At 51.6% G+C, this 10,976-nt stretch overlaps 1 protein-coding gene across 1 annotated transcript; it reads right to left on the bottom strand.

Annotated features, from left to right (window-relative positions):
* Nucleotides 1-219: 219 nt before the first annotated feature.
* Nucleotides 220-9,009, bottom strand: NRN1 (neuritin 1). Its single transcript, XM_061995526.1, has 3 exons — nucleotides 8,827-9,009; nucleotides 4,582-4,726; nucleotides 220-1,599 (listed from the first exon to the last, which is right to left on the bottom strand). The coding sequence occupies exons 1-3, from the start codon at nucleotides 8,879-8,881 to the stop codon at nucleotides 1,368-1,370; spliced, it is 432 nt and encodes a 143-aa protein (XP_061851510.1). The 5' UTR covers nucleotides 8,882-9,009; the 3' UTR covers nucleotides 220-1,367.
* Between the last annotated feature and the right edge of the window lie 1,967 nt (nucleotides 9,010-10,976).

The following is a 10,976-nucleotide window of genomic DNA, read 5'->3' on the forward strand; positions in this document are numbered from 1 at the left end:
ATTGAGCCTTCTTGTCCTTGTTTGAACTGAAACTGTCCTCTTCGTCGAGGGATCGGCTCGGGATTGAGCCCTCTTTGCCTTAAAAGCCCTGTTCCTTTTCAAGATACTCTAGGCATGTTGTAGAAAAAGGACAACACCCTCATTTCAAACAATATTTTTTTTTATTTTATACTTCTGTCTATACTTTGTAGCAAATCTTTTTTTGTTATTTTTTGCTGATTTGACTTTATAATAAACTTTTGTTTAAATTACATTTTTCTTCTCTTTTAAAATCAAGGCTCTTTTTTTTTTTTTTCCAAAATAATTTTGATGTTATCGGTGTTTTGTTTTGCTTGTCTTTTGTTTCGATTTACATTTAAGCCCCCTTTTTGTGATCTCTACGGTTGGATATTCAGGTATTTTACTGGTATGTGTAACATCTAAAAACAAAGAGGAGGAGAAAAATTAAAGGCAGTGAATTTGGAAAGATGCCTTCAAACAGCAAGTAAAGGTAAACTCTCGGAGATCTGTTAGCAGCATTCCTTCACTCCTCTGGGCATTTAGACACATTTCTCGCTCTTCTTTTCATTCCTTCCTTCATTCGTTCGCTCTTTCCTTCCTTCCCTGTTCGTTTCCCCCTCTTCTCTCTCTCTCTCTCTCTCACTCTCTTGCTCTCTTTTTCCCCTTGAGGAAAAATGCACTTTTTAATTTTTAAGGTTGGATTTGCGCTTTTTTTTTTTTTTTGCTTTTTTTTTTTTTGCTTTTTTTTCTTTGCAGTGGAATGACCAAAAAACAAGCGACTGTGGAGGAAAGATGAGAGATTGTGAATTATTCACCATATGCTTCACACGTGGACATCTACCTTGGATTCATCGCCAGTGCCTTTGTTTTTTAGTGTGTGTCTGCGTTTTTGTGCTCGCCTCGCACGTTGCCACATTTGGAGAGGAGCCCGTGGCCCGCCGGGAGGTAGCCCGGCCGATTACAACCTTAACGTTAGGTGGCCCAGAGCGGTTCCTGAGATTTGCTTTTGCACAACGAGGGCTCGAGTTTGGGGTTTGGGGTCTTTTTTTCCTTTCTTTCTTTCTTTTCTATTTTTTCTTTTCGTTTTTTGATTCAAAGCGATAGTAAAGCTGAGGTCCGATTTGGGCTGCGCGCCGCTGCCTGTTTGGTAACATTTGGCAAATAAAACACAAAAGAAAAACTAAATTAAAAGAAAGAGAGAACGCTTCCACAGTCCTATATGGGTGTTTCACCACCATCAGCCACCACCACCACCATCATCATCATCAACCACAGAAAAGCACAACGTCCCCAAAGCAACGGATGGACACTTCCTCTAGAGATCCAGCACATGGAGAAGGTGTTGGGTGTGGGTGTGCTCGCCCCCCCTAAAAAGGCAGCCAGGTCACTAGGGCGGCCCACAGAGCCGCCAAGAGCAGGGGCAAAGCCGGCGGGAGGAGAGACGGTGCCGCGCCGCTGCCGCCTCCGCACAGTTCAAATAAGCTGCCTTGGAAATCGAGGTTTTTGGATTCCCGTCTCAATTTCTCCCAGAGGTCTGTCGCTCCTTCCTGGCAATCGGTGAGCGCTGTGAGGGTGCAAGCGTGGAAATCATCCCAGTACCTGCAGGAGGGGAGAGCAGCTGGCATCAAAACAGGCACGCACCCACTTTTCCCGGGGGATGGGGTGGCGGGTACCCGCCCCCTCGGGCCCAACAGCACTCCCTCTCACCGCCCGAAGTCGGAGCTGAGCGGGGAAGACTTTAAAGTGTGGGCTGGCACCAGGTGATGTGGAGCCGCCACCTCCCCTTGGCCCCTGCCCACCCTTCCCCGCTTCGCCCCCGTCCCACGAGACACTGGTTTCTGGGTGGGATCCCCGGCTCCTTCCCCACAGCCCGCCCTGTGCCCACGTTTTGCGCTCCCCTGCCTGCTTTCAGGGCGAGGCTGACGTTGGCTGGGATTTTCAGGATGTAACCCCCCCGTCCCTCCAACGCCCTCTTGGCCATCAACCCGAGCTCATGCAAAAATCGGTTTGCTGGGTGTCTGCCCGAGGGGGTCTTTGCCTGAAGGGGGCAGACGCCTCGGCGGGCAGACTCAAATCTAGGAACCCATGAGCTCGTCCAGAGAGTTTTTCGTCACCAGTGGGAGCTGATAAATGCGGGGCATCGGGGGAAGACAAAGGCTTTTCCCAGGTGGCATCCTGGAGGGTCCCAGTGCATCGTTAGAAACCCTCAGGAAGGATTTTCCGGGGAGAGAGCAGGTTCTGACTGTAGGGACAGAAAGGGAGGAGGAGGAGGAGGAGGAGGAGGAGGAGGAGGAAGCAGCATCTTGCCCTCCTGGGCCCTCCGCACCGGCCCTCGGCACGGGGAGCGACTCCACATCTATGGACAGAGGTCTATAAGCAGCGATGGGTTTCTCTTCTTTCCCAGAATAATTTCGCTGTTCCCACACGTATTTTGGTTTGTTGGGTTTTTTTTCCCCTTTCCCTTCTCATTCACTTCTTGACGGGGACTGTGCCGGAGTTTGCCGCTGGGGAGGCTGCCCCACCGCAGAGGTGGAGGGGCCGGGGGGAAGGGCTGGAGGACCTTTCGGCGTCTGGTTTATCGAAAATCGTCCTGCATGTGACCTCTGCCTTTACTCCTTGCTTTAAAGCAGGCACCTGCAAATTTGGATCTTGATTTTTCTTTTTCTTTTTTTTTCTTTTAAAGCAGTCCTACAGTCTCTAATTTATGAGCACTCTAAGCTGGTTGTAGGCTCCCAATGTTTGCTACATTTGTAATAAATAATGAGATACTGAGAAGCCAGAGTCTGAGAGTGTGCCTCTCCTGCAGTATTTCTGCTGTAATTGCATCTCCCAAAGGAAAATTAAATCTTTCACAATCTTCTTTCAATATACATCCTGGCACAGGGCGAAGGCAATCGGGGGGTAGGAGGTGGTCAGGGAAAGGTTCTTGCTTGGGAAAAAAAAAAGGGGGGGGGGGGGAGTTTTACATGTTGGAACCATCTCTGGCCAAATTGCCAAAGGACACCATATTAGGCTCTGCTGTCCCTGGGTTTTTATTCCTCATGAAGAACATAAGGTATACTACAACCCAGGATTTACAGAGAGATGCCTGGTTTGGTAGATGCTTGGCTCAGAAATATCTAAGTAGGAAGAAAAGGAAAAGGGTCACAGTTTCTCTCTTCTCTTCTCTTCTCTTCTCTTCTCTTCTCTTCTCTTCTCTTCTCTTCTCTTCTCTTCTCTTCTCTTCTCTTCTCTTCTCTTCTCTTCTCTTCTCTTCTCTTCTCTTCTCTCCTCTCCTCTCCTCTCCTCTCCTCTCCTCTCCTCTCCTCCTCTCTCACCTTTCTATTTCACATCCTTCATTTCCGAATTTTTGCAGACTAAACATAAAAACCCTATTCCAAACGTATTTATGGCTACGGACCTTATTTCGTTTTAAAATACGATTTTCTGTTTGGAGTGGGGTTTTGTGGTTTTGTTTGTGTTTCGGTTTTGGGGGGTTTTTTGTTTTTGTTTTTGTTTTTTTTTTCCAACGTGGACAGTTTGTACTGGAAAACAGTACTAGGCAGATGGGGGAATACTCTGTATTTCTTTCTTCCCCTTCCCCGTTTTTGTCCCTTGCCTGGGACGTGGGCCCCCGGAGTGTGGAGGCCAGGCCACAGCAAGAGGCTTCCCGGCCCCTGGCAGCCACTCCAGGTTTCCCTCCTCGTGCTGAGAACCGCTGCCTAGCTCTGGGGAAAATTACCCCAGTTTAGGGCTCCTCCAGTTGTCCCAGCTCCTCAGGCTCCGGAGAGGAATTGAAAAGACCGATTTTGCAAGGCAAGGTTTTTTTCTCCCTGTGTTATTTGTTGTTGCTGTTTTCCTTTTATATGAATAACTTTTTTCCCCCCTTTATCCTTGCCCTTTCCTTCTTCTCCTCTCTGTTCCGGGAGTGGGGAGAACCTGGAGTGGAGATGGGCTTTCCCCGGGGACTAGGAGGGCTCAGGGGGGTGGAAGAGAGCAGTCTCGCGGGGATTACTATTGTGTCTGGGATGGATTTTCTTTCTTTATTTTAAGGTTTGTTTTCCGAGGAATCTCTTCCTCAGCACGGGACGAGATGAGTTGCCTGTCCTCGACCTGCCTATGCCTTGAGAGCCCAGAGCCCACCCGTAAGCATGGGGTCCCAAAGGCAGCGGTGAGGAAAGGTATGGCAATCTCCCTGCAGCTGCTATCAGCACATCGGTGCAAAGGAGAAAGGGAAGAGTGCAAGCAAGGAACCGAGGAGGGAAAAAATAAAAAAACCCAAACCACAAAACTCAAGATAAAACCACTCAAAAAACCCGCCCAGATTCACGGAGGGAAGAACTGAAAAAGGCGTTGTTAAAACTCCCTCCAGACTTTACTGTTCCCCAAGGCCGGCCTGTACCCACGGTAGGGAGCTTGGAGGGACCCTGGAGCAGAGAATCCCATCCTAAAGCGCCAAACCCGCGGTCCTTCTGTCGCTTCCCTTCCCACCGCCACCATCCAACCTCCCCCTCCCCCCGCTCCGCCTTGCCCGGACCCGGGTGACCCCCTAGTCCCATTCACCCCTCCCGTGGCCCCGAAGGAGAGAGAGTAAAGACCTACGCGCAGATCGTTTGGAGGTTTCTCTTGTCGTCCAGATCCTGCGGGTAGTTGGCCATGTTATCGCCCAGCCGCAGCAAACAGTCCGAGAAGCCCCTAAAGACCGCATCGCACCGCCCCGCCGCTCTCACCGCCTGCACCAGGTACGCTGGAGGGGGCAGGGGCACAGGTCAGCACCGCCGGCCCCCTCCGGCCCAGCCACCCCCCTCCGCCACTTCCCCCCCTCCCCCCATCCCCGTCGCTAAAGACTCGTCCCGCCATCCAGGGTGGGAGGATGAGCCAGGGTCGCCATGGGGCACTCGGGGACAGGAGTCAGGGGCTTTGCATTTTTCACTTTTTTTAGTGATGGGTTTTTTCGATGCCCGGGGAATAATGGTGTTGATATCAAGGGAATTTTTTGGAGGTTGGTTTTTTTCTTGGAGGCCAGGCGGAGGGGAGTCTGGGTGAAGATGCACTGCCTACTTCTCCTTTCACTTGCTCCTTTGTTAGAAAATTCCTCCTGGAAGCAGTGGGCGCGTTTTCCCCCGCAAACACCGGCGCGAACACACAGTTCCTTATTCCCCCAGGTTGCTTGGCAAATACGGTGTAAGACGCGGCAGAAAAAGAATAGTTATGACAATAAAACTCAAACTGCGATAAAGAGAGGAAAAGAAGCCATGCCAAAGCCACTCAGACAGCTTAGGGCTGCCTGGGCCCGGAGTAGTGGGGCAGGAACGGGTAGGGATGAATCCTGCTGCCCCACATCTGCCGCCTCGGTCACCGTTCGGGATCGTAGTGGGAAACGGCACTCGCCAAGGGAAAGAAAATGAATTACGGCGTGGGTGAGATGGGGCCCCCACGGGTGTTCGCGGCTGCCAGGCCGAGGTCCCGCGGGGGAAAGAGACGGGACGCAGGGACGGTACTGCTGCGGTATGCAGCCCGCAGGACTCGCGAGGCCGGGAGGGCTACCTGGGCCCGGAGTGGGGCGTGGGGGCTGTTGCTGATCCCTAAACGCTCTCCTGACGGCGATGGGGGTTGGGGACCCGGTAGTGTCCCCGGGCCCGGGCTCGACCTCGGGCAGCGCAGCTGGGATGTCTCTGTGAGCAGCGGGGGCGGAAAGGGGTTAGCCCCCTGCATCCCTTCAGAGGACCCCCAGGCTGCCCACACCTCTCGCAAAGGGAGGGATGCGTGTAGTGGCGCAAGGGTCTCCTCCTGACCCATGTCCCAGGAAACGGCTGTGGCGAGAGGTGTGTGTTTCCTTACCGGGCACGGGCTACAAGCAAAATAGCCGACTCCAAAAGAGACTGTTTCAACCCAAATCCCTCTCTTGCTGTTTGATTCATCGCTAAGATGACTTGCTGGCCACGCCCCTCTACACACAGACACACACACACACACACACCAGCGCCAGCCGTCACATCAAACCCCCAGCAGGCTACAGACATTGGCTACGGGAGGGAAAAAAAAAAGCAACCCAGGCAAACAAATAAAGAAGAGCTGAGGAACATCCCGAAGGGAAAACCGTGTCCTATAAACCCCACCACATCCCGTTCCCGCAGGTACAGCGGGAAAGGGAAAGGCAAGTTCCCATCAATTTCTCCAAAACCATAACGTGGTGTGCAGAAAACACGGGGTTCGAGGCATAGTCCTGCCCCGGGCCTGGGCCGAGGGGTGGTAGAGGGTCATGTCTGGGACCAGCGAGGCTCAGAGCATCTCTCTCCTCCCACTCCCTCCGCACACGGAGCCCCCGGCTTAAAACTACTGTAAATCCCATCAATAAAGCACACAAAAAAAATATCATTTTTAAAAACCAAAAGCGGACGGACAAGGATCCTGCCCACGTAAACGACAGCGGCATTTCTCTTGAACGAGGTCACTTGTGCTTTCCCGTGGCCTTGGACTTCTCCGCTCCCCGCCTTCCAAGACAAGAGCGAGCAGCAATTTGCAATGCAGCAGGACCGCAAGGGCCATCCATAACGGATCGTGCCCCTCCCGAAACCCGCTCCTGGTCCTCTCACTCCGCCTGCCCTTTAGGTGCGCCTGGTCCATCCCTCCTGTCCCCGGGCTCCTGTCCCCGCTTTCTCGTGTCCGTTCCCTCTCCCGTTAACCTTCCCCAGCCCCATCCCCTCCCAAAATGTCAGGGATTTCGGGCATCTCTAATTTCTTGTACTCAAATAAATAGATAGATATTTTTTTTCTCTCTCTCTCTTTTTTTTTGTTGTTTCAGACATTTTGAGAAGGCGCCGAACATCCATTTCACAAGAGCCGTTACTGGGGAGCGGGCAAAGGCAAATGCCCCTTTTGCAAAACCCACACAACGACAATCAGAAGCGGATTTCGCGGGGGGGTGGGGGGAGAGGGGGGCGGGGTGGGATGAAGCGAAGGTTACCCGAAATACCGAAGGAGGAGCAGAGAGGAGAAAAGCCTTCCAGGAGCTGCAAAGCTGTCCTCTCCACGGGCACCGCAAAGCCACCGCATCGCCAACGTCCCTCTGGTTGTGCAGCGATATTCTGGGGTAACTTCCCAGATCGCTGCTCATCCTCACGCCAGCTCTGGGACGGCGATTCCCAGCCACTCTTAACTACCTCTCGAAATTACACCGTGAATAAATTCCTCCCGCGGTTGAATCAAGTAAACACGAATGAGCGAAAATCCTCCTCCTCCAAACGAACAAACAAAAATATGCAAGAACTGAAAGGAAGAACAACATCCAAAGCATGCCTTGCCCCTTCTTTCTCTGACAGTACAGAAAATGGCCTTCTGAAGAGTTCAGCCTCATTTAAAAGGGAATGGTAGTACGAATGGAGGGGTTTGTATCGTATATCCACATATTCCAGAGGTCAACATTTCACCCCAGTATTTTAATTTTTATTATCTTTTCTCCATTAGGAAATTTCAAGGCATTGTGCCTTCTTCTTTGATCTCTTTCTGGTTCTTTCCCTCCTCTTTTTTTTTCTGTTTTTAAAAATTATTTATCTTTTTTTTACCTCTTCTTTCCTTTGGTACCCACAAAATGCTGCAGAGATTGTCTGGAGAGGCAGGTGACTGAGCCAAAGGATCTCTAAATAGCAATGCTGAGCAATTATTTTACGTTTATTTAATTGTAGTAGAATTCCTTTGCAGGTAAATATTTTCAGAGGTCTCCTCACACTTGACAATCTGGATAATAAAAGAGGCGCTTTAATCGCCTTTTCCTTGAAGCTTAGTTTTGGATCATGAACTGGAATATACATATTTTACACATAATCTTTACAATTTGCCTGCACAGGACCGAAGTGGCCATTAACTTGGAAATTGTTTAATGTCTGTAACTCAAAAATTTTTCCGCAAAGAAATATTGAATAAAATGAACCCCAAAGCAAACCAACAAAAAGAAACAGTGAAAATCCCCAAGATTTTAAACAAAAACAGCAACAAGCACACAAAAACACATACTGGTGTTGAAGGAAACCTGTTCTATTTTAAGTAAATAAGCATGCACATAATTTTTTTGAACTCGTTTGATTTTTGACAGCGCTTCTCCGAGCACAAAATTAACGATCGGGCCGTGGGACTTAGCAATTGAAAAATATTTTTTATTTGCTTAATTACCCCATTAGGGTAGATTTTTCTTTTTTTAAGTTAGTGATTGGAGTTGGTTGTTTTGGTTTGATTTGGCTTTTTCTGTTTCAGACTACTCTGCAGATGGGAAAGCCTCCAAGTTCCCAAAGGGAGCCCTTCGCTTGTCCCTCTTATTTTCTGCAAAAAAAACACCCCACAACTTTCCAGTCAGATCTCTCGCAAGCCATTTTGTGTCGGTTCTTATTTCCCTGTCCCCGGGGAAAGAAGAGGATTACTTGGCACTGGAGTTCCCAAATTGTCGGTGGAAAGGAATGAAGGGGATATCCGAAAAGCAGATACAAACGCAGTAGTGCATGGGGACAGAGAGAATGGGAGGGGGGAAGAATAAGATGATAAGACGAAGGATAACATAAGGGGGGGGGGGGGGGGAAAGCAAGTTTGAGTGAGCATGCACTGATTTTAGAGAACGAACAACAAAAGTGACTTCAGAGGAAGAAGAAATCCGTTCCCTGTCCTGCGGACGCCCCAGCTTTGCCAGCGTGAAGAACCGCGGAGATGCCGGCGGGCCGGAGGCAGCGGGTAGCGGGGTCCCACCGTCGCCCCAAACCCCGTCCACCGGCGCAGATTATTTCACCGTTCCGTTTCTGCATGCATCAGCCGGCCTTGGGTGCACACCGCTCGATCCCGAATTTTTGGCAGTCCACTTACCTATCTGTACAGCAAGGATCAGAGAAATATATCTGCCGTTCAACTTAAGTCCCATCCTACATTTAGTAAAACCATTTGCGGCTGCAGATCTTTAAATAGTTACTTTGGAGAACGTGGGGGAAAGCTGAAAAATAGGCATTGCCAACAAGTTCCGAGCAGCGGAGGACTTTGCAGACAAGACGGTTTTGGGGGGGGGGGGGGGGGGGAGACGAGAGGAGAAGGAAAGAAAGAGGGAGGCAGAGGGAGAGGGCGAGGAGGACTAGCTGGGAATGGTTCGCTCCATTAGGAGGGGGCGGGGGAAGTACAGCCTCACGCCCACCACCGGCCCTGACGCGGGGGGATGACACGGACCCGTTTGGGGTTTTTTTTCCCCCCCTTTTTCTTCTTCTTCTTTTTTTTTTTTTTTTGTTTTAAATAAATGTGCACCTTAGAAGAGAAAAGCCATTTATAGGCATCACAGGCTGGATTTATCCGCTCTCCCCCGTGTACCCCCGCCCCAATAACCGCTGAGAAATTCTCCCCCCCCGCCTCCAGGCTCCTTCTGCCCCATGTGGCGGCGAAAGGCGGGGGGGGGACGGGGGGCGGGATGCGGCAGCCGGACCGTCCCTCCGGAGGGGGAGGGATGCGGGGGCGAGGGGGGGACACACGCACACGTACACACACACACACACACACACGCGCAGACTGAGGAGCCGCCCCGCCGGGGGTGGGGATAGCACGGCAGAAACCCCCCCACCTCCCCCGCCCCCGGGCCGCCCCGTCGGGGCTGTCCGTCCCAGCCCCCGCGCTGCGGAGAGAAGGGAAGGGAGGTGCGGGGGTCCCCTCCCCCTGCCCGCCCCTCCCCCACCATGACGTCACCCCCAGGCTGAGATTCGAGGCAGGGGGGAGCGGAGAGAGAAGGAGGGGAGCTGGGAGAGAAAGGGGAGAGCAGGTCTCTCCCAGCCTTGCTGCCTGTGCTCAGTCCGGTAGAGGCAGCAGCACTACTGTGGGGCTGCAGAAGGGGTCGTGGGGAAAGGGGTCACCCATGGGACAGTCCTGGGGAGCTCCAGTGGGGCTGGGCTGTGACTAGGAGGGTGAGCACCACACATTGTCCTCTGGGGACAGGCTACAGGTGTGGCACGGCTGGGTGGAAGGGGCAGTGCTACATGTCACCTGCTTGGGACAGGGCTTGGTCTGGGGTGCTCCTGCAGCCTGATGCCCTCCTGGGACCCTCCTCAAGCCATCCCTTCCAGCAGCATGAGAAGAACCTAAAGGTGCCAGCAGAGGCTTCCCTCTGTGCAAAGTAACCAGCTGAAACACCATCCTTCTGCCTTCCCCTTGGGCTCTTCCACTGTTATGTTGTCTCCTCTGACCAAACTCAGCCCTGACTTTCGCCAGTCATCTGTAGCACCTCTGGGAGCCCAAGGGGGACAGGTCATAGTGAGAACTACTGTTGACCTTCACTCCTCCTGGTCACAGCTCCTCACCTCTCTGCAGTCCTGCTGTGCTGGCAGTGCTGTGAAGCCCTGAACCAACCGAGCTGCCAGGTTGGTCCCTCTCTTCTACAAACCACCTGTAACAAACCTCAGACCTCAATGACAGAGGAATGGAAGCTGCCAGGCTGGCTCCCCATGATCATGAAGGGCTCCAAACACCTGAAGCCCACCAGGCAAGTACAGGGATTGCAGGGCATTAAATGAATCACTGCAATGGGAAGTAAGGAAACTGGAGGGCAAGATGGAAAGCTTCCTCAATGGGAGCTCCATTCACAAAATGGTGCTGGTGAATGCTCTACCTAATGTGTCCACCGACAGGCTGCAACAGGCGCACTCTTAAAGCTGCCATGAACCCGCAGCCTCTGTTTCTTCAACTAGAAAGTAGGTATAATGTTGGGTAACTGCCCCAGGACTCAGCTGAGGCCTGCAGATGAAGAATGCTGGTTTGTCTCTTCTGCACCTTCCCGCTATTAATTTTTACTCTACCTTTTCTTCCTATTTATAGATCTCCACTATGGATGTTGAACCGGATTAGAGGACAGAGCTGTCTTAAAACTAACCTGAAGAACTAAAAAAACAAAGATTAACTTTCAGGCGGCTCCCAGAGCCAGCTCAGCAAGTGCACACATGGTAATGAACACAGTGCAGAGCACAGGCAGTGGGTGCTGTATCCTC

The sequence above is a fragment of the Colius striatus genome, chromosome 4, assembly GCF_028858725.1.
Source record: "Colius striatus isolate bColStr4 chromosome 4, bColStr4.1.hap1, whole genome shotgun sequence".
NCBI lineage: Eukaryota > Metazoa > Chordata > Aves > Coliiformes > Coliidae > Colius > Colius striatus.

Coding starts and splice junctions, on each gene's coding strand:
- NRN1 (XM_061995526.1), bottom strand. CDS start 8,881: ATGGGACTTAAGTTGAACGGCAGATATATTTCTCTGATCCTTGCTGTA. Junction 4,727..8,826: donor GATCCTTGCTGTACAGATAG/GTAAGTGGACTG, acceptor TGCCCCCTCCAG/CGTACCTGGTGCAGGCGGTG. Junction 1,600..4,581: donor AACCTCCAAACGATCTGCGC/GTAGGTCTTTAC, acceptor CCCCTCCTGCAG/GTACTGGGATGATTTCCACG.